This window comes from Branchiostoma belcheri, unplaced genomic scaffold, assembly GCF_001625305.1.
Source record: "Branchiostoma belcheri isolate BF01 breed outbred unplaced genomic scaffold, Haploidv18h27 scaffold32, whole genome shotgun sequence".
NCBI lineage: Eukaryota > Metazoa > Chordata > Leptocardii > Amphioxiformes > Branchiostomatidae > Branchiostoma > Branchiostoma belcheri.
The window spans coordinates 1,834,215-1,858,913 of NW_017803932.1; the positions used below are offsets into that span (position 1 = coordinate 1,834,215).

General features: G+C 43.0%; 7 protein-coding genes across 9 annotated transcripts in view; 2 read left to right on the forward strand and 5 right to left on the reverse strand.

Annotated features, from left to right (window-relative positions):
- LOC109474857 (ankyrin repeat domain-containing protein 49-like) overlaps window positions 1-677 on the reverse strand; it is a 4,248-nt gene extending 3,571 nt beyond the window's left edge. Inside the window, exons 1-2 of one of the 2 annotated variants that reach the window (XM_019775316.1) lie at window positions 521-677; window positions 10-304 (exon numbers count right to left, since the gene is read on the reverse strand). In XM_019775316.1, the coding sequence (XP_019630875.1) occupies window positions 10-232 (223 nt within the window). In that variant the 5' untranslated portion in view covers window positions 233-304; window positions 521-677. Of the gene's footprint in view, window positions 1-9; window positions 308-520 lie in introns of both variants that reach the window. The other variant, XM_019775313.1, reaches the window with a different exon arrangement.
- A 250-nt stretch (window positions 678-927) lies between these two features.
- Window positions 928-4,365, forward strand: LOC109474872 (39S ribosomal protein L48, mitochondrial-like). The gene is made up of 8 exons (XM_019775333.1): window positions 928-1,033; window positions 1,347-1,387; window positions 1,568-1,602; window positions 1,942-2,018; window positions 2,178-2,338; window positions 2,499-2,604; window positions 3,030-3,119; window positions 3,352-4,365. The coding sequence occupies exons 1-8, from the start codon at window positions 1,025-1,027 to the stop codon at window positions 3,436-3,438; spliced, it is 606 nt and encodes a 201-aa protein (XP_019630892.1). The 5' UTR covers window positions 928-1,024; the 3' UTR covers window positions 3,439-4,365.
- On the reverse strand, window positions 3,847-9,608 carry LOC109474865 (protein MEMO1-like). Its single transcript, XM_019775326.1, has 9 exons — window positions 9,444-9,608; window positions 8,638-8,719; window positions 8,364-8,432; window positions 7,939-8,051; window positions 7,386-7,497; window positions 6,811-6,953; window positions 6,592-6,668; window positions 6,248-6,352; window positions 3,847-5,828 (listed from the first exon to the last, which is right to left on the reverse strand). Exons 1-9 carry the CDS (start codon window positions 9,490-9,492, stop codon window positions 5,694-5,696), a joined length of 885 nt encoding a protein of 294 aa, XP_019630885.1. The 5' UTR covers window positions 9,493-9,608; the 3' UTR covers window positions 3,847-5,693.
- Window positions 9,609-9,714: 106 nt separating this feature from the next.
- On the forward strand, window positions 9,715-10,913 carry LOC109474870 (probable peptidyl-tRNA hydrolase). The gene has a single exon (XM_019775331.1). It carries the CDS (start codon window positions 9,837-9,839, stop codon window positions 10,494-10,496), a length of 660 nt encoding a protein of 219 aa, XP_019630890.1. The 5' UTR covers window positions 9,715-9,836; the 3' UTR covers window positions 10,497-10,913.
- Window positions 10,914-11,009: 96 nt separating this feature from the next.
- On the reverse strand, window positions 11,010-14,237 carry LOC109474864. Its single transcript, XM_019775325.1, has one exon. It carries the CDS (start codon window positions 12,656-12,658, stop codon window positions 11,765-11,767), a length of 894 nt encoding a protein of 297 aa, XP_019630884.1. The 5' UTR covers window positions 12,659-14,237; the 3' UTR covers window positions 11,010-11,764.
- A 10-nt stretch (window positions 14,238-14,247) lies between these two features.
- On the reverse strand, window positions 14,248-21,099 carry LOC109474836 (leucine-rich repeat-containing protein 74A-like). 2 transcript variants are annotated; one of them, XM_019775266.1, is made up of 13 exons: window positions 20,884-21,099; window positions 19,741-19,915; window positions 19,335-19,513; window positions 18,872-18,979; window positions 17,953-18,046; window positions 17,800-17,849; window positions 17,493-17,568; window positions 17,066-17,151; window positions 16,650-16,844; window positions 16,341-16,436; window positions 15,699-15,944; window positions 15,387-15,472; window positions 14,248-14,419 (listed from the first exon to the last, which is right to left on the reverse strand). In XM_019775266.1, the coding sequence occupies exons 1-13, from the start codon at window positions 20,965-20,967 to the stop codon at window positions 14,299-14,301; spliced, it is 1,596 nt and encodes a 531-aa protein (XP_019630825.1). In that variant the 5' UTR covers window positions 20,968-21,099; the 3' UTR covers window positions 14,248-14,298. The 2 variants fall into 2 exon arrangements, with proteins under 2 accessions (XP_019630825.1, XP_019630826.1); XM_019775267.1 differs by having other exon boundaries at window positions 14,312-15,207.
- A 997-nt stretch (window positions 21,100-22,096) lies between these two features.
- LOC109474881 (apoptosis-resistant E3 ubiquitin protein ligase 1-like) overlaps window positions 22,097-24,699 on the reverse strand; it is a 14,841-nt gene continuing 12,238 nt past the window's right edge. Inside the window, exon 21 of the mRNA XM_019775346.1 lies at window positions 22,097-24,088. Within this exon, the coding sequence (XP_019630905.1) occupies window positions 23,986-24,088 (103 nt within the window). The 3' untranslated portion in view covers window positions 22,097-23,985. The remainder of the gene's footprint in view (window positions 24,089-24,699) is intronic.

Below are 24,699 nucleotides of genomic sequence, written 5' to 3' on the forward strand. Positions count from 1 at the left end.
CGGCGAAGCCTGTCGGCTGTCCTCGTTCCTGCTCGTTGTCGGATTCGTCCGCGTCATCCCCGCTAGATATATCAGGCTCGTACCCCTCTTCTGGGTCTTCCTGGTACATCTTGACGCTACGTACCTTCCCACGGATGCGGTTGGTCGACTCTTCATCAGAGCAGTTGGAGTCTGGCTGAGCTCTAGGCACAGACGCCTTTGCCCCTACAGGAGGAGACTCTTCCCCACTCATCCTAACTGACCTTGTCCATACCTTTGTGTGAGGATGTTACAAAGCAGTATGGCATGGATGGCAAGACAGAACCTTCTGAAAAAGAAACAATGCACGACACATTATACTGTACTCAATTAAACTGTACTATAGTGTACACTTTACTGTAGTCTACTCTGTTCTACGCTCCTATATGGTACTCAAATGACATCGACAGCCCCACCCACCTACGTATATACCACAATAACACCTTTGCCATTTCAAAACAGAAAATTCCCAAAAGCCAATCGCGAGAACAGATTATCTTACCTTTGGATTTACTCCTACCAGTGATTTCAGATAAGTTGAAATCTCCTTCACATAGCTGTCAAATACGAAGAACACTCTGGAATCTATCAAAGTGTTTCAAAACTGATCCTTGGCATACAGTGGCATATGAAGTGTTTTTCCTGCTTTCGGAACCTTACTGAGGGGCCTCAACAGAATATAGGTGGCTTCAGTAAACGTTATATATGCTTTGCTGTCGAAGCGATCAAATTTCTAAAATAAACCTAAGTTTAGCAAAAATAATTGAAGCTTGGCTCAATCTCTAAGTTAAATTGAGTTTGTCGATCAGTTCTAATGTTGGATGGGGAAATTATTGTGTACATTCTAGCAGGCATTAGATAGAACACAAAAGACAGTCGCCAAAGGTCACAGAAGGAGAGCCTCAGAAGGAAGGAACCTCCAACGTGCCCAGTTGCTCTGAGCTGCCGATGGTTTGAGTGGAGTTTTTCGTCAGATTTCGGTTCTTCAAAGGAGATTGGTACGAAAATGCTAAAGGTTTGTCGGTTTTTCTATATCTGTAAAGCCTAGGCACGCTCAAGGTACTCTTTAACACCGGCCAAAAGCGCTATATTAGGACGGGATATAGTAACTAGAAAAGTACTGTAGGGAGAAGTGATGCAGTAGGTCATAAATGAATTATGAGGTCCATAAAAATGATTATGAAAACAATAACAACATGTTATACTCTGAACCTCCCAGCTGAGCAGACGTTGCTCTTAGCTCCACTCTGGATTTTTTATTTGGTCACACATATACCAGCCCCCCCCCCAAAAAAAACTAAGATAATCTTGTTCATTATTCCCAACAGGCTGTTTTTTCCAAGGGATTGACACAGTCATCTTCTGCCAGGTACTTTCTTCATCATGTGCAATCCTCTTTTTTTCCTAGTATTATATTTATACCTTCTTACATTTGTTATGAATATCATTATAATAATTCATTAATGTATCTAATGAATTTCCATATCACAATGAGCAATGCTGCATTAACCATACTTATTATGATATATATTGTTTTCCTGATATGTAGATTATGCCAGAGATGTTGGGGAGAAGTATTACCAGGTGTGTATTGGTAAAAAAAAAAGATAAATATTTCCTGTATCAATGGTGCTAATGGGGCTGTGTACCTAATACACTGTACCTGTAAATTATTTAGGTACAGGTCCGGACCTGAACATCTATGTAACATTAAAAGGGAATAATTCCTTAAAAGGCAATAAAACAATAAAAGAAAGTTGCTTGGCTACATTTATAACTTACAGATGATTGTCCAAACTTAGATACAAGTCACTAACTTCCTAAAATTACATAGCTCTAGGTCGGGTGACTGGGATTTATGTTGCATTGAACAATACAGTTTCTTGGTTCTACAGTAACAAACTGATAATATTGATATGACAGGGGTTGCACTGGTGCAGAGCAGAGGTCTGCGATCGAGGGAGGGGGCACTTCCCACAGCAGGCCGGCGCTTTCGACTGGTACGTGTGATCATGATACATCAATCTACATAATGATGAATCATTATTGTACAAGTAAAACCATTATTTTATTGAAAAACTGCCCTGTCTGAAAGTATTGTTCATTCTTGACACTTTGCATTGGTGAGGGTGTCGAATTACAATTTTTTTTTTGTTTAGCCACAGTATACCAAGGTTGAGGTGGAGCCAGTTTACCCAGAAGGCACTGTACATGAGGAGCTACTTGTATCTATGAAGGGCTATGACATGTGCAGTGTGGAGCATTACCTGCAGTTCCTACACAGACTCGCAAAGAAATGGAAAATTAAGGTTTCAGAAAGGTGAGTCTTCTTTTACGTTTAATTTTATCAGCTTGGGTGGCAAGGTGGCCTTGTGGTTAGGGTTGTTGTCTTAGAACCTAAAGGTTTTGGGTTCAAATCTGGGTTCGAGAGATGTGTAAGGATGGTTTTGACATTGTTTATTTCCATCCTCCACCCTCAGCTATGCCCTCCCGACTCGGAAGATAGACATACGTCATCTTGAGACAGCCAGTCGCCACAAGACCTTCTCAGAAGCCACACTCAGTCTCCACGAGAGAGTCTTAAAGGTGAGTGTTAAGACTCAAACTTTGCAGCACTCCTGATGGGACGTTAGACCAGAGGTACCATTTTTAGGGAAAGCCAGATACTGTAATGTGTGATTGAAAGCAAAGGTGGGAAGGTGGTCTTGGGTTAGAGTTGTTGACTTCTTCACTGTTGAATCTAAAGTAATACTCCCTAGCAGGCCCCCATGTTGTACCCTTGGGAAAGACATGTTGTACACCGCTTTGAGTATCAAGTCTAGTGAGGACCTGATACTCAAATGAGTACCTGGCTGAGATCCCACCACTCTTATTGAAAATACGTGTAGTAGGAATCAATCACAGTGTGATACTGTACAAAATTGTTTTACTGTACTGGTGTTATGTAATAAATGCAGTTTACTGATCATGTGAAACAGACAGGCTAATACATATATATTCCCCCAACGCAGTTGAAGAATGTGACCTCCACACAAGTCCCCTTACTGATGGAGGTGCTGAGGTCCCACCAGCCTGTCGGTCTCACCTTAAGTATCAAAGAGGTACTCAAGATTTCCCTTCACCATGCAGGGCTCAAAATTCCCACTTGTAATCTGCAGACAATTCTATAGCATAAAATATGTAAGGCTGTATATATATATGTATGGAGGTGTTGTGTAGGCATTTCATTGGTTGTCAAACATTTTAAAATTAGAAAGAGGACAGAGAAGAGTTCAAGAGGACTTGCAATATAGATATACTCTCACACACTTTTCCTCTGTTTTTTTAATTTAGCCAACTGAAGATGATGAGATGGTCAGATTCAAGAAGAACAAAGAGCTGGAGGAACTTCTGGAAACTCAGAGTCAAATGCGGAAGTAGAGGTCCTGCCTGCAGATCTGGTGCAGGTAGTTTATGTGTAATTATTGGAATGCCCAAACTGTAAAATACAATGTAAGCCAAGTGATGGACTAGCTCACTTTGATATTTCATCATGAATTGAATAGAAGCAAAAGAACAAAAATGCCTACTATACTCATAATTTTTCCATTTTTTCTCTTTAATCTTTAATTTGAATTCTACATGGCCATTCAAATGGTTTACAACATTGAGTACACTACAGGAAAGCTACCATTACAACATGCATACAAGAGCTTCTGATGCTGGGTCTGCATAATTCATTGTGTAAGGCACATGCCTGTTCAATGGAATTGGTACAGTGTATGTTACTATTACATATAAGCAACGCTAGCCAACTACACAGTAACTTATTTGCAAACAGACAGTACCTTTCTTAAGGATTTTTTAATGTTCCTAATCCTACATTTGAACAATTTATAAGAGTGGGTGTTAGTATTAGTCAAAATAATGTGGATTGGACTAGCCCTCTTGGAGTTATCACGCAATATCATTTGTATGTAACAACTAATGTCAACAAAATAGGAAAATGAATGATACATTTTGTACTTAAATGCACAGGATGATCACGACATGAAGTCAGCAGTATTGCAATTCATTGTGAGCATTTGAATTAAAATCTACCATACTTTTGAAGTGGTTTTACTTCGTAGTAAAGTACATTTTATGGTGCCTTAAATTCACAGTTGAAACAATTCTGTAGTACAGTAGTCATACATTGGGGTTTAAAGGACATTATGCTACTTGAAGATAAAAAAAAGTTTGAAAATTGAAGTTATTGCTATAAATGTACAACATCCAACCTTGATGTACATAGAGGATACTTAAAGAGTGGCAGTGACCAAGATTCTACCACTGTACATATGCATACATGACAATTCATACTGGCTACTGAACAGAAGTTAGGCCAGGTGGAAGTTTGTTTCTTGTCATTGAAGCTGTTTAAAATCTCTGGAGCTCTGGATTCTTTTATCTCTATGAGAAGCAGTCATCACAGCCTCCAACTTGATGGCAAAGGGCAATTTTGTTATCAAAAGGCTGTCTTAGATACTTGTCAAGTTAACAAGTTGGTTCTGCCTCGAAATAGTACGAAATCCTACGGTGAACGTGACCGGGTTATTCAGATCCTTCATGTTGAATATCACCTTTGAATTGTGGTCTTCCAGATCTCAATAAATACCTTTTGAACCATCAAGATGGATGGGCTGTACAAACATTGTTGGTTAGTCTATTTTCTTGTTAACTTGCTTTAGATGATTCTGTTTCACTTCAACTTCCTTTAACAATCATTAGTAATCATTACATTTAACAAGTCATAGAAGTCTGTCAACTTTCATATCCTACTTAGCAACATTGAGTGAAACTGGCCATTAAATCTCAGCATAATACATGACTGTACAACCTGTTTTGTGTTACACCCCATGTCCACTAGAGGCTGCAACCACTGAATGACTGAATGTTTGACAAATCACTCAACAAACGACAAAGGCAAAGTTTTGTTGTCTTCAAATCTTTTGCATCATCATTCCAATTATGAAATCAAAGGTCACATGAATCCAACTTTGGTCACGTAGCATTGCCGTCTAGTGGAAGGGGGGTTTTACTCTCTTTCAATGACATTCTTTGCAATGAGAATGGTTGAGGACCATCTTGTATGGTGTACAAGGTAGAATGGCTGAACAGCATTTGAATTGCGCACACATATAACTGCAGGCCCACTGACTACTTTTGTGGGGTATACAATTGCAAGTTAGACCAGATCAGTTTCGGTAAAAAAAAGTACTGGCAAACCAATAAGAATATTTTCACACACACAAAAAGAAGCTATCCCACCAAGACTGCTGATGCTATATAAATGTTTGTGGAAGTTGAAAGACCTTATTTTTAAGGCCAAAGTAAGAATTCATAAAAAAAATTGTATATAGAATAAGACGATATACTATTATCTTAAACCTCCTGATCTTCCAATCTCTTCTCGATCAAAGTACCATGTCAGTGGTACCAAACACAATTCATAGGAACATGATGCAAAACAAAAGTAGATGGGTCTTTCACTTGATGATGAAATAACCTAAAACAGTAGAAAACAGTATCTTCCAAACTGAAGGTCTAGTTAACTCACACTGGAATATTCTACTATCCATACATTTCCTGTAACAACAGACTTTGACTTCAACTTTTGGCCAAGTGGTTGCAAAGGACTATGGTTATCATCATCATCAATGGACGACGAGAGCAGCAGCAGCATAGCTAACGGAGCTGTCCTCCTTGCGGCGGCAGCGGCTGGACTGTGCGTAGTTCAGGAACCGCAGGGACAGCGTGTGGCTGTTGGCAGTCTTCAGGTGCTTCACAGCCTATCAAGAGAAAGTGAAACCCAACAAGAATGTTTATATGACATTTGGTCCAAAAACATTAAAAAGCTTGTGGCTGGATGAAACCTTATGTTCTTCAGCTTGTGAAATTGTAAGACTAAATGCTCTGATGCACCAAGTATGTACTGCTGTACATACAACAGACCTAGAGCTGAGAGACTAGAAGTGCACAAACCTAACTTGTTGTGACATGGAACCCCCTGCAGTAACTGTGTGTGTGGACCTTCATGTCAATCTACAGTTACAAAATCTCCCCCTACCTTCCTGCCACTCTACTGCATCCATATACCTATGGAGACACAAGCAAACACACAAACATACCAAAAATAATCCTTTTGTCATCAGAGGAGGTAAGAATGCATATTTAATCATCGGAACCAAGCAGATGTAGAGGGCCTTACATTTAGCAGCACTGCGATGGGGTGGCGTCCACAGATGGTGTTCTCATACTTCCTGAGGTAGGAGGTGAACTCAGCAGGATTCAGGTCTTCGATTATGTTCATGCCCTGGACAAACAAACAAATGAAAATATTGTCTACAATACAGATACAGACACAAGGAATGCCTAGTACATTTGAAATGACAGAATGCTTTTTACAGAGTGTCTCTTTTGTTTGCATGTTTTGGTTTGTATATCTGGTAAATGGTCTCATGGCAAAAGAGACCACTTTTTCTACATCAAGTATTGTAAAAGATTCAGAACAAGAATTTAAAAAAATTCAGACTTGCATGTATTCAAACTTACCATTCTATCTAATGCTTCTATAGATTGGTAGATATCCCCTTTGGATCTGTCGTAGTAAACGTATTTAAAACGTTGACCTGAAAATATAAAAATAAAATATAAAAATAAAATAAAGTTACGGATATCAAATCACCGTGATGGAAGTACATGTAATTGACAACAGTTCATGTAACGATAAAAGAAGACAGTGCCAGCTAGTGAAACTTCAGACAGCCTTACCCCAGTGGCAGAAGTCGGAGGATATAACAAAGAGGTTTTGCGGGTCTGCCAGGTACTTGCTGAAGAGGCGGCCGTACTTGGCCTCCTGGTCCACAGACAGCCCACCCACCAGCACAGGCACCACCGTGAACTGGTCCTTCTTACTGCAGGGAACAGGAAACGCACAAACAAACTGTTCAGTAAGATACCATAGATCTGTCCATCTGTACCGACTAAGATGGTATGGCCACCTCCAAAGAATGGACAGTGACAAATGGGAAGATCCTCACACTGCATGTGGAAGGCCCTAACCCTTGTGGTCCACCAAAGAAGAGATGGTTTGACAATGTAAGGGAAGACTTCATCCACTTGAACCTACATAACGTCAACCCACAGGATAGAGACAAATGGTGGGCTGCCATCAAACCTCAGTATTGCTGTGCAAGCTTGTCTTAACGCTCAGAAGTAGGGGTACAACAGACGATAAACCGGATTGTGAGTGCATTGTGGTTTTCGTGTTGAAAATGTCTGACTCTTCAAAAAATTTTTATGGTTGTTTCATGTATTTAGTATAACGTTACATTCTGCCCCATTACCTCTCCATGACTTTGGCCACATATGGCAGGTGCATCTCGATGCTGTGCTCATCCTCGTCAGTGGCGATGTCCATCAGCTCAAACTCCCCTGTCTGCAGAAGCTCCTGGTTGACTACAACACAGATATAGATATGTTATACCGCCTTGTTCTCATATTTACAAGAACTGTAATATTTCAAAATGCTTCCACTGGACAGTAACTTGATAGCCAATAATCTCTAAGACAGGAGAATTGGTAACATCTTAATCCTGTTGACTTGTTCATATATATTAGCATGGACACATTAATGTCGAACTGAGGACTCTGTTATCATAGTGCTTGAGACTGGAATGACTGGTTTCCATAGTGACAGAGAATTTTGAGCTCCTATTGGACTGATTTTCAAATAATCCTGAATTCCTATTGGTGCTCCTCAATTTTTTTAATCAGCCTCTTGGCTTAGAGGTAAATAGCCACAAGCTCTTGGAGCAGAAGGCCCAATCAGCCCTTGACAGCGAGAGCTAGGCTAGACCCACATTTCTACACCAAAAGATAAGAAGTTTAAATCCTTACTTCCTGTGTCTACAGTGAGGTCATATAGCGGCGTGTGGTATGTTTGGTACGCTGTCACTGCACAGCCATTCAGACGGTAGTGGTGGGATGGTCCGAGGATGAATACGCGTTTGCTGAGGGTAAAAAACATTATATAAGAACAAGCATTTTGGGTTTTTGTGACCTTCAAATTAAACCTATTTTGAGTTTGACCTTTTGACCTGAATGTCATTCTTTCCCCCTCCTACCTGTGTCAACCTATTCACCTTGGACAAACATACACTCAGTGACTTGGAGAGACATGTGGATGGACCTTCCTGTCAATCTACAGTTACAAAATCTTATCCTCCCTTTACTCCACTGTATTCAAATAAAGGGGACATAAGCAAAAACACCATAAACACCCAGAAAACTATACCTAGAGGTAACTACTAGTATCTACTCACATGTTCCTGGGATCCACTTGTCGATAAGCATGTGCACCACAAGCTCCACAGTAGGCATATCCTGCATGACTGAAGAGAAAAACTATCCATATGACATAGGTCTCACTGTCCAATGAGATCATTTAATTCTATAAAATTCTATTGATGCATTGACAGCGGAAACATGGATATTTTTCTAACCCTAACCAGTCCCCGCTGTGTGCCTAAGAAGGCAAGCTTGTTGTACTGAAGGACAGTTATACCAGTTGGACAATACAAACACAGATGTACATACGGAGCTATGATGGCGCGTGCAGGAGACAGCGTTGGTTTGGCAGCAGCCAGCCACCCCTCCAGCTGGTCATTCAGGTCTTGAACTACAGAAAATGGAAGAATTCACATAGTCAAACTTATCCTTAATTCTATGGATAACTACTCATAAAAATTCATCCACAAGACCACAACTCCTTGACTTATGCTGTTCAGTTACGTACAGGTGAACAAACACACTGACCGGTTCAGACCACTACATTAAGTGTTACTAGTCTTCCTGAATTTGGTGTTAACAAAGAATTTGAATGCAGACACTCATATAGCCAATCAGCACACTTCATTTGAAATACACAGGAAGACATCTGATTCCATGCCCAGATGGGGTTACTACCCGGTACCAGACTATTTTACCACTTGCAATTCTACCGCTCTCTGCCAGGGGTGCAACTATGTTGGACTGTTTTTTCCATCGGATCCTAACTGGACCACCTTTTCTGCCATCCGGACTGGATTACTTTTTCCACCAACCCTTCCCCAACATAAACATGCATGAAAAAATAAACAAAGGAACTGGAATGACTGGAAAAGTTAGGGAAAAGATGTGACGTAAAAAAATACATTTGATTAATTTGATTGTATCATGTATAACATAAACATTTGCTTAGATTTTGTTGCAGTATAAATCGGCATTCTGTGTGAGACTGGGCAACACCAGAGCCCGATCACCTTCCAAAAATTTCAGGCTGCAAAAATAATTTTATTCTTTCACTACACCGCATACCGGCTTCCCGGCTTTAGGAAAATTTATTAGTCCGTTTCTCTACCTACCTGAGGAAGTATACCAGCTACCGGCGTGAGTGGCTCTGCGAACTGACATCCTGGAGCTCCAAGCACCAATCTTGGAAGCAATGACTCCGAAATATTGGTAGAAACGACTGGAATTTTATTCTCTCCACCCTCTGCTGTCTTTCCCTACAGAAATCTCGGAAGTGTTGTGAGAGGCATGCGCAGTGCAACGAAGTGCCTTGTGGGATATAGCAAACTGTGATTTTCAATCAAACCGCCAGAAGACGCTGCTAAGCGGTGACTCTCGACACCGGAAGTGCTTTCTCCACGTGTGAGGACAACAAATTGCATCATTGCACTGCAAGAGGACAAACGATCTTGTGTGAATCATCGTTGGTTGTTTCCTTACTAGCGATCATCCGACAATTCCTGGGGATGGTGACTTTATACCGCGCTCTCAGGCAAGTTTTTAGCGATATTCATTTCAGACTGGGTGCCCCGACAATGCCCGAGTCCATCAGCACAGCAGTGCTACAGAACTCCACGAGGACTGTCGTTGTAGGCCTGGGGAACTACAGTATGCCTGATACCAGACACAGCGTGGGGATGAGGGCGGTAGACAAGCTGGCGCAACACTACGACATGCAGTGGAGAAGAGCAAGAGACTGTGGCGGCGACGTCGCGACTACAACTCTCGACCAACACAGTGTGATCGTCCTGAAACCGCGATCGTTCATGAACGTCAACGGCGAAAGCGTCGCCAGGACCGTTAGAAGATTCCAGGTGAAACCAGAAGACGTTATTTTAGTTCACGACGACTTGGACAAGCCCCTTGGCACGTGTGTGCTGAAAGAAGGGGGATCGGCGAGGGGACACAACGGGGTTCGGTCGGCCATCAGTTGTCTGAACTCTACCGCCATGCGGAGGGTACGTGTCGGGATCGGACGACCGGCATCGAGGGAAAAAGTGACTTCCTTCGTTCTTGGTCGTTTCAGCAGAGAGGAAGAGGAAATGGTCACGTCCATGCTGGACAGTTGTGTAGATATTCTCGTCAAGCAACTTAGGGAAAAGTCGGCCAAGTCTGGCGTACAATAATACGCGCTACGATATACTGCAATTTTTAACACGGCTACTAGGGGGCGCTTATTGTAATACGCTTATTGGGCAATTTTTGTCAGAGAGGATTACCTCTACTAATTTCCTAAATTGTAACTCAGGAAGAACTCTTTAATATATTGATACTGTACAATGAATTACTGGGGAGAGAAGAATGCACTTCAATGACTACTCATGATGTCATGACGTGTTACTACTAGTACTTTTCACGTCGATCATAACTTCAAGTAGTATTATATTAAACGTTTGCTGATAGTATTAGTCTTGTCAGTATGTTAGCTGTACTAGTACTTTTGTATTTTAATGCTCGCACTTAGCTCGATAGGACACAACACATCATGTGTGCGGTACACATTATCACATATTCGCACTCACACCGATTAAAAATATGATAGGCCAAACGGATGTCTGTATTTTTATTTATTTTTTTTTCCAACATGTAATCACCAGACGTGGTGACGGCACACTCAAGTTTTATCAACTTATATTAATGCCGCCACCAACACAGGGGACAAATACATGACAGGACATTACTCATTTTCACCTGAGCGAAGTGAGGAAAGTCGTGTAAAGTGCCTTTCCCAAGGGCACAAGATCGGTGGCATGTCAGGACTCGAACCCGGGACCTCTAGGTTCCGAGTCGCGCACTCTGCCGCTACGCCACACGACCCCACGTATTTTTATTTCAATTTACCATCACCGATAACAATAGTACAAATTCCAATTTTGCCGCGTTGCCTACATAACCCAATCCTACTTCAGCACTATCAAAATATTTTTTTAAACATTTCGATCAAGGACGTCCAGATTTCGACCTTGCGATCACACGCCTTGACATATTCTTACACGTAACTTATACACTACCGATTTGGACAAGCAATATAGTACAGTGAGTGAATATAGTACAACCCATGTTAGGTACACTAGCAGTTTGATAATTTCTTTAGGTACTTGTTTCAAAAATTTATCATTTCACATTGCATTATCAGGCCGGCGTTCCACCAAGGGTGACAGTATGATGAGTTACGACGAGGGCATGGCGTGTCCTACGGCGACCACGCGACGTGTTCCACAGTAACAGCACGACGTGTCCCAGAGTGATAGCACGACGTGTCCCACAGTAACAGCACGACGTGTCCCAGAGTGACAGCACGACGTGTCCCACAGTAACAGCACGACGTGTCCCAGAATGACAGCATGACGTGCCCTACACGACAGACGTGCCCTACAATGACAACACGACGTACCTATGGTGTCAACAGACTAACTGTTTCTTTCCTAGGAAATGACCGAGCCTTGTTCATAGGAAACCGTGTCCAATAGCGCACACCGGCGGTTAGATCCCGTCCCATCTGCTTAGTCCTGGCCACGAGCTTTCTCTTCCAGAACTCCACGGGGTCGATTTCCCGAGCTCCCTCTCCAGTCCCGAGGTAGAAGTTGACGTCGGGCGGCGCGGTCTGCGGGGGGTCGGGGTGCCTGTCCAGTAGGTGACGTTTCAGGGCTATCTCCCCGGGGGTAGGGGAGGAGGGAGCCGGGAGCGGCCTCCCGTGCACGACCGTACGGGCCCGAGTCCACCATCGCACGAAAGAATCGCTCGGCGTCAGCGGCGGTACCTCCGTTTTGAACGCCCTCCGTTCTTCTGTCGGACCGACACTTGTTATGGTCATGGGTGGGACGTCAGGGAGTCTCTTTCTCTCCTGCTTCCTCCTGGCTTTCCTTTTTTTGTTGGTATATGCTTTAGGGGAGGGTGGGGGAACCCAGTCCACCCTGCTATTATCGTCTGCTGCAATAAAAGGTAACAGCGGGGTTTGGTACTTGGAGTGCAGCGTCTTCTGTGGCGGGAAAATGTCCTTATTTGTAGACTGTGGCACAGGACGCTTACCGCTCCGCGAGTCCAACAATGGCAGAGACGAACCGTTCACGTCCAAACAGGTGGCTTCGGAAGACGACAGTATCGGGGCCGCAGGCATGTCGGAAGGAACCTCATCGTAGATAGGAGGAAGTATGGTGTTTCTTTCCTCTTCCTCCGGCTCTGGGTCCCGGTCCAAAGTTCGGCGGGGAGTTAGCACTGGCAGCGGAGAGTAGTGTTGGGGAGGGGGAGAGGTCCCGAAGTCTCTAGTGCTGCTACCATCTTCTGCCATCGGTAGCTAGCGTGGCCTGCTGGGAGGCTCCGAGCGCGGTGTTTACAACAATAGCAAAGTAATGAAATATAAACGATCGGACAGGGAGTATACTTGTCCAACACAAACAATCCGCTGAATGTGGCTTGTTGGTAGTCGAGTAGCTAAGACACGGCGAAATCCAAGCTTCTATAAATAAAACAGCCGAGCACTCCGCAAACCTTCCGGCCCAATCGCAAACAGACTGCTGACAGACTTCGAACCTCCAAGTCAAGTCCACACAAATAGAGCGAATGTCTCCCGAAGCGGCGTTGGCAAGGAGCACTTCACCGGCGGAAAGTAGCGCCGACACAACAACACTCCTGGTTCCCTTGGTAAGGGCTACCACGGTTGAATCCCCGTGAAACAACAGCGCCAGAAATAAAAGTTTTTTCAGGGTTGAAACATGACGTTTTCGGGGTGGATCGGATTTCTGGAGTCAGTGATGGTTAGTGAAAAACAAACCGTCTCGCCAACAAAGGAGCCATCCACCTGATCTCTCTCGTATCACGCACCGTGATACCGAAGCGTACAGTCCCAGATTCAAGAACTAGAAATGCTCAAAAGAGGTCTTTAAAAAGGCTTTTTAAAGCACTGAAGAGAGGTGAAAGGAATTCTACGTTGAAGCTCTTAAGAAGCAAAATCAGTCTTCACGGGGTCACAGAGTGTGAACGATCACATAGTAGGTCACCGTGCTTGGGCATAACAATACATAGTTGAGAGTAAACTAATAGGTACAACACACACTGTCCTTTCTGCGCCGTGTGGCCCAGTCCGTTGTGATGAAGTCGTCCGTATCGGGGTATCGCAGAGGTGGAGCTACGATAGTCTCTACTGTTTACATGTACACAGGAGAACTGTCGGGGGATTGTTCAATAACATGTGTGCCACTTGTTATCACACAAGCACGGTCTCAGCCAGACATCCCGGGACGGTATCTGACTGGAGGTTTGACGGCGCAGTCACATTTGTTGTCTGAGGTCGTCGTAAAATTTTGATGCCGTAGGATCATTACTGGCTGTGACCAACCAGAGATAATGATTTAATCTCAAAATCAAATTTCTAATCAATATCTAAAACTTGTTGTTACTCTAGCTAGAGTCCGTCTGGACTAGACGTAATCCGTGTGACGTGACAAGAACCCGATGCATGATCCTGTCTTACTCAGCTAATGCCGTAACATCGTTATCTCTACTTTTACAGCAAAATTACATGAAAGACTACATTTCAAAACTTACATAAATAGCCTTGACGTCCATAGAGCAAGCACAAAGTTCAGGATATTGGCTGTCACAAATCGACTATAGAAACCGGTATATCTATACAATATATACTAGTATATGGGATAATCTTTTTAAAATGTCTAAAGGCTATAAATTCCACCGATACTTTTTAACGTACAGTCTCATCCCATTCTCTTAGTATACGTGTTATCATATAACTGAAGATGTCACGTGCACGTTGCCAACTTCGTACAATTGCTGTGCAATAAACTTTATATCATAATCTTAACTTGAAGTCTCGATTAGACTTTTTGACGCCGTCTTTGCTGTGTACGATCAGCAGAAGTCAGTAAAGGCGCACTCGTAGACGCTAAGGACCTCAATGAGAGTACTTCCCATTCATTCTAGCTCTTTCAGCAGCGCTTCATGAATCCTAGACTCCTGTTCCGCTTGAAGCCTTTCTTGATGCTCTTTCGCCCACTTCTCGAGCAGCATTTCTCTTTCAGCTCGCAGGAGGTCACTTCGGGACAGAAAGAGGTTGTGAAGATTTGTGTAAATTGCCTTACAGGTTTTACCTATTACATGTATATTGGTACGTAGGTATTGTTTTCTTCTGAGTTTGTTTGTATGTTCGTAGATATCATGTGAATGTAGTAGAATGGCAGGAGAGGTGCAGATTTTGTAACCACAGTTTGACCTTCAGGTCATGTTGGCAGTCTTTATGGTCTCCCCACAGACTGGGTTTACACACTAAGGGCTTGTCTCAAAAAGCTCTCATTGTACAGGTTGTTTGAAAAGAGATTTTCTGCACTTGGCTGCAAAAGTACCTATGATTTTGACATTTCCAGCACATGTACTTCGCCTCAGAAAAAATCTACTTTCTTTGCTGTCTAATTATACATAAAGCCACTGTGAACACAGAGTCTCTACTGACAAAGTAAATAAAAAACGAAAGTGCGATGCACAAGAATCACAAGCACAACATTTCTAACTGGAGAGGTGAAAGGGTGGCCCAATGTATTTGGTAAATCTCATGGCTTCTTTCTCACAGCCTGGGTGACATCCGGGTTGTATACCAGGGCTCCCGTACTCGCTCCCCTTTTCGGACCAGCGAGTACAAGAAGCCTCTTCCGTTGCAAGTCGGGTGGCATCCAGCCTATCCTTCTCAGTATTGATAACGTTAAAACACAAGCTTAAACTGGCATGTCCAAACTCAAATGCTGCTGGCCTGCGCATGCCTAAGTAGTATCTTCCTCTGCCTCCCCTTCGCTACCCCCCTCTCCGTCCTCCGTGTTCTCTAGCAGCTTTCTACGTGGCGATACAAGGGAAAAAAGGAAGGCGAACTTAAATCAAGAGAAAAAATATGCATACCACTGAAGACAGAAGAGAAATGCATTTGCGGAAATGCTAGCAAGGAAACGTAAAAGAGTGAGTTCATCAGCTGTGAGCAAGACTCTATGGCAGAAGGATGCACTGACGTAACCTACCCATAATTCACCATACCGTCCTCATCCCTGTCCAGTGCACGGAACAGATCCCACAGCTGTATGGGGTCCAGATGAATGTCTTCTCTCTGTCAAGGAAATGTTATCAAATATCCAATGATTTCCAATCCAATTCATTGTTTGTCCAATACCGCAGTCCATCTGTCTTATGTAACCGTCCACGTTCACCTTGTCTTGTTGGGTAGCCCTGGCTATATTTAATATTAGTGTCTTCATACAGCCTAACAAATCTCATCAAATCAAACCAGCTAACTACTACATATAACGTCACATGTACACCTACATTCGACATACCTGTAGACCAGCCTTGAACTCCTCCACTGTGACCGTTAAGTTTCCCTCCTTGTCGAAACTCTTGAAGAAGTCGATGAGTCTGGAGTGAGTCTGGCGAAGGGCGTCCCGGAGGACCAGCATGGGGTTTGCTCTTTTAATCTTCTGTGCGATTTCCCCGGCTACCCCGCCATGCTGGATCCGAAAGTCCGGGTGTTTTTCCTTTACTTCCTCCAGGAGCTGTATGAACTCTGGACTCAGCAGCACGTCCTTTGGGTGGAAATAGAACAAGAAATAGTCATGCGATGAAGTACCAGAGTTATCAAACCGGGATTGAGGTGTTCAAAATGTGCAAGAGTGGAACTCGCTGCCACCGAGTACAATACGTTGGTGCATCCTCACTTGTTCCTTAATAGCTTTAAACAGTCTTCATCTACTTTGTAGCATTAAAGTCCCAGTGCAGTGTTATAAAAAGTTGTCAGTTTCAGTATTGACCCTACCTGTTCCTCCCACGCGTAGCCCCGAAGTGCAAAAACTGCACAAAAAGTTTCAAGGAAAACGAGAATTTTCCAGGAAGACAACTAGGGACTACTTTTGTTCACCCTCTGACCCCTCTACTGTGCTGCGCAACTTTGGTGTTTGCCCAGGAGTGTGTAGTTACTTTACCGTGAGGTCCAGTAACTCCAGTGCGGTCCTGCTGTTGATCCTGACCGCGTCCAGCAGCTGTAGCGCTCCCTTCATCATAACGGGATTCTTACCCACCTGCAAAAGACCAATACTGACGGTCAAACACAATTAGCGGTCCAACCAATGAGAGAATGGCAGATATCGGCTCGACCAATGAGAGAGTGGCTGTATGTTCGTCAAATATTTGCATTTCTACGTTTTGACGGAGGTGGGCGGGGCTTTGCGATCGGTTAATAGGGAAGCAACGTCACACATTCTACTTCAAATTGTAACAGTAACTGTACCCACCCTGAGTGACTTGAGAGTGTCGTTCTCTGCCACGCCCTTGGCCAGATAGGCGGCGCCCTGGTACGTGATCCTATTGTTAGTGATATCCAATGACGTCAGGACGTTATTGAACTTGAGAGCTTCAGCGAACCCCAGCGCGCCCTCATCGGCGAACCCATTCCACGACACGTCAAGACATTTCAGTGTCGTGTTCAGCTGTGGGAATGAAAAAGGAAAATGTTCCCATTTGATCAACGTCCCATATAAATACAATGACCATTCCAAAATCGTTACTTTCCTGACTGTCTGGGGATTATCAATTATACATGTGCATCGATGTGTACCTTATTGTTATTAAAAGATATAACTACAACTTGAAGTTGTGTTGTGTAGTTATATCTTGCAAACCGCTACAGGCCAGTATAAAATCATCGCACCTTCAGTCCGTTGCAGATAGCGAGAGCGCCCTTCCCACGCAGCTGATTCCAGCTCAGGTCCAGCTGCACCATAGAATCATTCGCAGCTGAAAGATACGCAGCGGAAAAAAAAAGAACTACCACTGATAGTACTAAAAAAGTATTTTATAAGAGATCTGAGATATCAGACTTCCGGGCGGTATGCAATCCTAGGCTTACTGAATTCCCCAATGTCAACCTATAATTCCTGTTAAATTGAGACCTTTGACCTTCTGTTATCTGAGACTGTCAATCTTCCCCATCCACGTGCTGGCAACTATTCCCTCCGGGAAAATAGATGCAAAACCCAGCGCTCAGCCATCCAAAATAATACTTCCGGGTAAGAAATGTACCAAAACTGAACGACTCGAAAATTTCACCCGGAAGGTAGATTGACAGGTGGTATTACCGATGGCGTTTCCAATGTGCTCCCCGTCTGAGAACAAATTATAGCTCAGATTGACCTCCTTCAGCTGATAGTTGTTCTGTGGAGTACAGGGAGGATATGTAACATGAATATGGATGAAGACACTAAAACATCTCTCAAATGACCCATATCAAACAAAGAGAATACTAGAAGAATACGTCAGGAATAGCCAGAAAACACAAACATGATGTATACAATTGCATACTATATCATCCAATGAAATACAAAGTGTAGTTACATCTTGCAAAGCATCTGGAGCAGTACCCATATGAACACATGTTCATCGCACCTGCAGGGCGTCAACAAACAATTGTCCATCCTTGTCTCTGAACTCGTTCCCTGTGTTAGAAAAGACCAGCATTAATATTTTCAGCAGTTTCTGATTCCATTGTAATGTACGTAACAAGAGGATGAGAAGCAGCGGTACTGAGTGACGCCTTACCCGCCAAGTTGAGCGCCTTCAGCGTGGTGTTCTCTTGGAGCATCTCACAGATGGCCTGCGCACCCACGGACCCAAGCTTGTTATTAGCCAGGTTCTGTCAAACAACAAAAACGAAGATATATGTGAGTTGGCACTGGACTTGCTGAAAGTATCTTTTGAAAGACGTATAGAACGCAAGGCTTATAAAAGTATATTGTTCAGAAAGGAGGGAAAATGAAGTAGTGCGTGCTATAGACAGGTAAAGCAACGCCAATCTGAGTGTGCTCTGAGTGTGATATAGATGTTTTGTAACGAACTTTTGTAACAGTAACTGAGTAAAAGTATACACCTGGGGTGTGGGGAAGAGTAGGGAGGTCTACGAGTGGGGTGTGGGGAAGAGTATTGAGGTGTACGAGTAGGGTGTGGGGAAGAGTAAGGGAGGTCTACGAGTGGGGTGTGGGGAAGAGTAGGGAGGTCTACGAGTGGGGTGTGGGGAAGAGTATTGAGGTGTACGAGTGGGGTGTGGGGAAGAGTATTGAGGTCTACGAGTGGGGTGTGGGGAAGAGTAAGGAGGTGTACGAGTGGGGTGTGGGGAAGAGTAGGGTGGTCTACGAGTGGGGTGTGGGGAAGAGTATTGAGGTGTACGAGTGGGGTGTGGGGAAGAGTATTGAGGTGTACGAGTGGGGTGTGGGGAAGAGTATTGAGGTGTACGAGTGGGGTGTGGGGAAGAGTAAGGAGGTCTACGTGTACAGTACAGTCAAATAATGAAACGGTGAATGAGGCGTACACACAAGTACAGCAGAACAACGTGCCTTTGCTACTGATGCCAAAACTCAGAACGAACAGCGCCCCCTAGTACGTATGCAGAGGCCGGCATGAGTACGCTGGTGGAAGATCCAACATATTACACGGATCACGATAGGAAATGAAGAAGTTGTACCAGTTCAGAGATGTAACAGTTCTCCTTCAGCATGTCTGCAATATGCTTCCCGCCCTCCCCACACAGCCAGTTGTCCTCTAGACTCAGCTGCGTGATGTAGGTGTTGGTCTGCGGTAGGAATACCAGAAATAACCAATCATAGGCGAAACAGGTAACTGAATAATTGCAACTATTAACGTTAGATGACACACACACATGACCTCTGTAAAGGGGAAATACTACTAGGCAGCTAACGTTATTAGCCTGATAATAATCGTCCATATCAACAGAAGACGGTCGTCAACAAAATCAAGTTGGGCAATATTCATTAATCCCAATTTGAATGTGGACGCATAGAAATGTTAATATTTGACAACCACGTAGCTAGTCCCTCTCTCATTGGTCAAACCGCTAATTGCCATGCTATCATTGGTTGAACTGCTAATTGTAATTGCTCTATCAGGACGCATTCAGAATGACGCACGTGCAGCGGAATAGCGATGCACCTGGCACCCATGGCGCCCAGCCCGTGGTAGCTCATGTCCAGCACTTCTGATGCCACGTGGCGGAGGAAGTAGGAGGCCGGCACGACACCTGTCCGCTCGCACAGCTCCAGGTAAACACGCTTCATCTCACACACAGGGTCGTAGTCCCGCCGCTCGTCTGGGACAAGGCAAATTTTCAATGCATTCACATTCATTGTAGGTCGTCATACGATTTTCATGTAGTTTTTTTCAAGCAGGCTGTGACAGAAACAACCGTCGGTAATACTGTTTTTTTTTCGATAACAAGACAGTTGAATTTCGTACGTACACTTGCACGACTAGTACAATCCCAAGCATGTCCTTAAGTTTGTGATCGTACCGTGACAAATGTGACCGCGCCCTTACCTCCTGTCTCCAGGTCTGTGTCATACTCCTCATCGCTGTCCTTCTGCACGTCTGGCACATCGGAGTCCACCTGCTCCGCGGAGCCGGGCTGATCACTGCCGTGCTCCGGTGCACACGGAGAGGTCTCACCATCCTCTTCCTCACCAGCGGGACGCGTGGGAGACTCTAACTCGCCCTGGTCACAGGGAAGTTTATTTTGGACCAGTAAGCAACTACGCCGCATTGTGCACACTGGCTATGTCGGCGGGACGGACGATTTTGAGGCCGTAGAATTTTCACTCAGGTTCTGACAGAACCAACCACAGACAAGTATCTTTTCCCCAACAAGACAATTGAATTTTGTACTACATACACGAACACTCTGAGTTTGCGATCGCACGGTAATCATACGACGTATGTCACCGCTCATCGTCTCCACCAAAACCGGGTAGACGTCTGACTTAGGGACCGTGCATTTCTGAACTGAAGTTAGAGATACCCACGCATAAAGGTTACCCAAAAGACCCTAGAAAACCGTGGCGGGCATTTGTCTGGTGAGTGTACTTAACTTAACTGATAACTGGGCTGTGAGTAGTGATCTTGTTTGTTCATTTGTATATGGGTGTGCGCGTGTCCTTGTGCGTGTGTCCATCATGTGCGTGTGTGCGTAAGAGCACCGACTTGTACATAACAGGACACATTGATTTTGACAATGACACGAAACACCCCCTAATAAAATTTTTACGATTGACATTTGCTCTTCACGTAAAGAAATCACCGCCGCTCCTTCTTGCTAGAAGGTAAACATTAAAGATTCATGTCCACAGGACCCATAGTCACGACATAAAAAGACGAACTCAAACCGGCAATTTAAACGCATGGCTACTACAGCAAATGTCTTATGCAAACAATATAAACATGTACTAATTTTTTTCTATTTGCCTTCATTTTTATACACATATCTACAAACAATAGTCGACCAGCCAGCAACAAATGAAACAATTGACGAACAAAAGTACATGAATATAGATAAGATTAAATCATTGGTAACAATGCACTTGGATACTGATATTGGTAAATCCGTGCTGCCGTGTTTAGGCGCAAACATAGTAACGGGGCTGAATAATATAAGACAGAAAAAACACTTCAAAGAAGTAGCCCTACCTCTCCTGTTAGTTCTGTGGACTCGTCCATCTGTCCCGGGTCTGACGCGGGTGGATGGTCGACCACCAGCAGCTGTACCGACATATTTGTTGGGCTTTAGGCTTCACTTCTCCGTTAGGACACGTTGAAGTACAGAAGGGATCAATGTAACTATAAACGTACATTCCAGAAGTACTCTGACAATCGTGTTCTAGAATAAGGTCGTCGGCCGATCCTATATCCATCTCCGTGAAATACAGATAAGCTCGAAAATGCTAATATCTGACGTATATGCAGACACTTTCTCCTTTGTCGAGCAGCTAATTACTATGCTATCATTGGTTGAACTCCTAATTGTGGTGGACAGTCTGAGGATGGGTCGATTATTAGATTTCCCATGGGAGTTCCAGTGGGTCTGGTATTTTTGCCTTTAAGGTCAAATGAAAGTTGACATCACATGAGCACATATCTATTTCGAGGACGTAATTTGTTGTATACAGCATTTAAGGAGTAAAATACAAAACAGAATGTTTCATTTCATTTTGTTATGACGAAGCACCATATGGAACATCTTTCTGTAACCACGAACTGTTGTCCTGCAACAATGATGTTCTGGTTCTGACGTTTAAAAAGTCTATTGTAACATCAGAGATTATGGGAGGTTACGCGGTTGCCTTTTTACGAGTGTCCGTCTGTGTATTTAATGAACCTACCATGTACATGTACTTGGTTCCGGCTATACACAGTTGCTCCAAGATCGCACATGCAGATTTTGTTTCAAAATTGATACCTGACGTATGCTATCAATTTTCACTTATTAATTTAATACCTATATGGACGCTTTTACTTAGAAGTACTGAATAATTTTGAAACACTGCATTACTCAGTAAATCAATGCGGTTTTTTTCGCCTACAGCAAACCACGATACCAATACAACGGTCACTTCAGCACCATGGCCAGGGTCTATCCCACAGCCAAACATTATCAGCACTCCGTAGTTTGTACCGTTCTGTACAGTAGTGTTGCCCAATGTACTTTAGACATTCTCTTCCAATGACGAAGACTAAAGCAGATATGACATGGGACACAAGGTTAGGAGTGATATGCTATACTCTAGTTCAATCCTGGCACCATCATAGGCCAGGAATTCTCTCATTGGCTGAATTGCTAATTATGACTTCTTGGACTTGTTTGTTGATGAGACCAATATATTACTCTGCCACGCAGCTGGAAGAACAGAAGCATAAAAATTGCACCTTTATTTTCATACATTCAATGAAACCTACATACATGTACTTGGTAATATCTTAAAATGACATAAGCACTATCTGACCCATTGCCACCAATGCTAAAGAACCAAACACACATATTAAGAGTAAGAGTTTGACCCAGTGTGCTTGGCCCAGCTAAGGGCCTTATAACAGGTCCAAGTCTTCTTTCCTGTCACTTGATGACCAATGAACAAACAGATCATCAAAGACATACCAGTATACCATACATATGATACATATGTCACAGACATTTCACATCACAACAGCACAGCATGGTATCTCCATTTGTACATTGTTAGAATAAGTATCCATTGGTAAATTTTCGTTTCAAAATTCTTTAAGAAAAACAATCTATTGTCTCCATGGTAGGATTTGAGGTAACAATAATATATGACACATGTACAGGGATGTTTTAGCACCAGCAATATGTAGAATGCAGAAACACAAGTAGACTATTGTTTTATCATGTTGATAGTCAGGATAAAGATATTTTGCTGGTGCTTGAAGATATAAAATCCACTCGTAACTAAACCTTGAAGATGTGCAATGCTATGATGGCCGACATACTGAGTGTGTAACAAACTGGTCACATTCATTGTTCATGATGTATATATCGTAAAATTTTCAAGCAGGCTGTGACAGAAACAACTGCCAACAAGGATCTAATGCATCATTTTCCGTACCCTGAATTTTGCATGCAAGAATGTCTTCAGTTTTCTATGGTACCATACGATGAAAGTGACCGGGCCCTTGCGCGGAAATGCTAGCTGCCAGTGAAGTTCTTGAATCAGGCTGTGCGTATAACAATTGCACAAGTCATGGAACACATCACCTGAAGGACACTTTTTATACACAAATATTGCAACAGTAAGAGCCTACACCAAGGCATTTGGCATCTGTTTAGAAAAAAAGAAGGGAAACTTATGCATACAAATGGACATATTAAAGTGTAAGGCAACTTTGTGCTCTAGTACAAAAGACAAAATACATGTATGTCAACTACCTGGCACACTTGGCTGTTTCCTTTGCTGAATTGTCTTTGAAAAAACCTATCCCATATTATATAAAATAATTACTCTTTACAAGTACCTATAGGGCATGAAAGTAAACAGGGATACAATAGTACAATTCGATTACATGCTGTTTGTCAAAGTCTGTCTTACTGCAAGGTATTTATATCTTTTAACATGAGTAATCTCTAGTTCATTTACGAATTGAAATATTTTCCACATTACACTCCTTAAGTATATGGGCACTGCATTATTTCACATTTCTTTGCATTCTTAATTTCATCTTGTTCGTAAGTGTGGAGATTTCTGGAAATTTGTCAACAATCAGTATACATTTATTACTCATATCTGTACATGTGTCTCTCTTCAGTCATTTTTCCTGGTGAAAATATTTAACATTAAACTTGACTGCCAGATTATCAATTGAAAGGACTATTCTGATTATGGTACAACTTTAGCATGACATGATTTTCTGGTTTTTGTAAGGACTCAAGCCTGGATCCTAGCATTTTTAGCTTTATCTCTTGGCTGCTTGAATGCCAAAATAACTGGGCCTGCACATATTCTATCTGTCTGGTGATGATGGTGTGTGACAAGTTGATTCAACCATTGTACTCTGGGCAGGGCCACTGCTGATTGGATGACACCATAGAGGCACTCAGGTTTGGCTGGCCAATCAACTGCTTGTTAAAAATATTCAAACGACAGATGGGTAGAATATGTGTGGGCCCAGACTTTTTGGCTGACATGTGACCAAACAAGTGAACTAGAGCTAGAATGGCTGGCATCCAGGCTAGAAGAACTCAGTGTTTGTAAAAAGTATTTCAGGACCTGTAGGGAATTAGGCCATGCCGAAGCCCTGAGATCCCTCGGTGATGGCCAGGATTAACATCTTGTGGAGCTGCTCACAAGAGTCGTAGTCTGGCAGGCACAACTGGTTAAAACTGGGGTGGAAAAAAAAACAGTTCACCAATTAAAAAACACTGATCAGTACTGTCTAGCATTGACACATAAAAAAGGGAAAACTCTGATCAAATTTCTTGTTTAAGTTTAATGTCACTACAATGTACTGTCCATGTTGGTCCGTAATATCATTAATTAAAGTTCCTTTTGTAGGATTGGAAGGATAAAAAAATCAATATTTTGGTAGTATCTTTTGAAAAAAAATTTGTACGATTTAAAACAAACAAACAAAAAGCAGACAAACAAAAGCATCCCTCACCAGGTATGTGCAGTGGGCAGCATGCCCCTGAGGGGGACAGAACAGATCTGGAAGCGAGGGTTGAGCTCAGCAAACCCTCCTGGTGGCAGCTGGGAGCTGCCTGTGGTGAACTGGAGTAACCTGGCCATCTCCTCCTGCGTAAAGCTTGCCACTATAGTCCAAAACCAGTCCAGGACCTGAAACATTTCATATTAAGGCCACACCAATTTAATTTGTTGGTTCTCGGATTTGCCTCTTCATTTTTTTCTGATTTGCAAAAAAAAAAGAAAAAAGATTCTGGTTCTGAATCAACTCAAAAATGCTCATATTTTGCCCCCAAACAGTTGAGGAAAT

What these genes read in the sequence shown, in the direction of transcription:
- LOC109474872 (XM_019775333.1), top strand. An exon ending in ACACAGTCATCTTCTGCCAG is followed by an intron (nt 1,388 to 1,567) that starts GTACTTTCTTCA and finishes CCTGATATGTAG; the next exon opens with ATTATGCCAGAGATGTTGGG. An exon ending in TCACCTTAAGTATCAAAGAG is followed by an intron (nt 3,120 to 3,351) that starts GTACTCAAGATT and finishes TTTTTAATTTAG; the next exon opens with CCAACTGAAGATGATGAGAT.
- LOC109474870 (XM_019775331.1), top strand. Translation starts at nt 9,837, where the DNA reads ATGGTGACTTTATACCGCGCTCTCAGGCAAGTTTTTAGCGATATTCAT.
- LOC109474864 (XM_019775325.1), bottom strand. Translation starts at nt 12,658, where the DNA reads ATGGCAGAAGATGGTAGCAGCACTAGAGACTTCGGGACCTCTCCCCCT.
- LOC109474865 (XM_019775326.1), bottom strand. Translation starts at nt 9,492, where the DNA reads ATGTCAGTTCGCAGAGCCACTCACGCCGGTAGCTGGTATACTTCCTCA. An exon ending in CAAGTGGATCCCAGGAACAT is followed by an intron (nt 8,052 to 8,363) that starts GTGAGTAGATAC and finishes TTTTACCCTCAG; the next exon opens with CAAACGCGTATTCATCCTCG. An exon ending in CCTCACTGTAGACACAGGAA is followed by an intron (nt 7,498 to 7,938) that starts GTAAGGATTTAA and finishes TCTGTGTTGTAG; the next exon opens with TCAACCAGGAGCTTCTGCAG.
- LOC109474836 (XM_019775266.1), bottom strand. Translation starts at nt 20,967, where the DNA reads ATGTCGGTACAGCTGCTGGTGGTCGACCATCCACCCGCGTCAGACCCG. An exon ending in GCATCGCTATTCCGCTGCAC is followed by an intron (nt 18,980 to 19,334) that starts GTGCGTCATTCT and finishes TTCCTACCGCAG; the next exon opens with ACCAACACCTACATCACGCA. An exon ending in CTATCTGCAACGGACTGAAG is followed by an intron (nt 16,845 to 17,065) that starts GTGCGATGATTT and finishes TCATTCCCACAG; the next exon opens with CTGAACACGACACTGAAATG.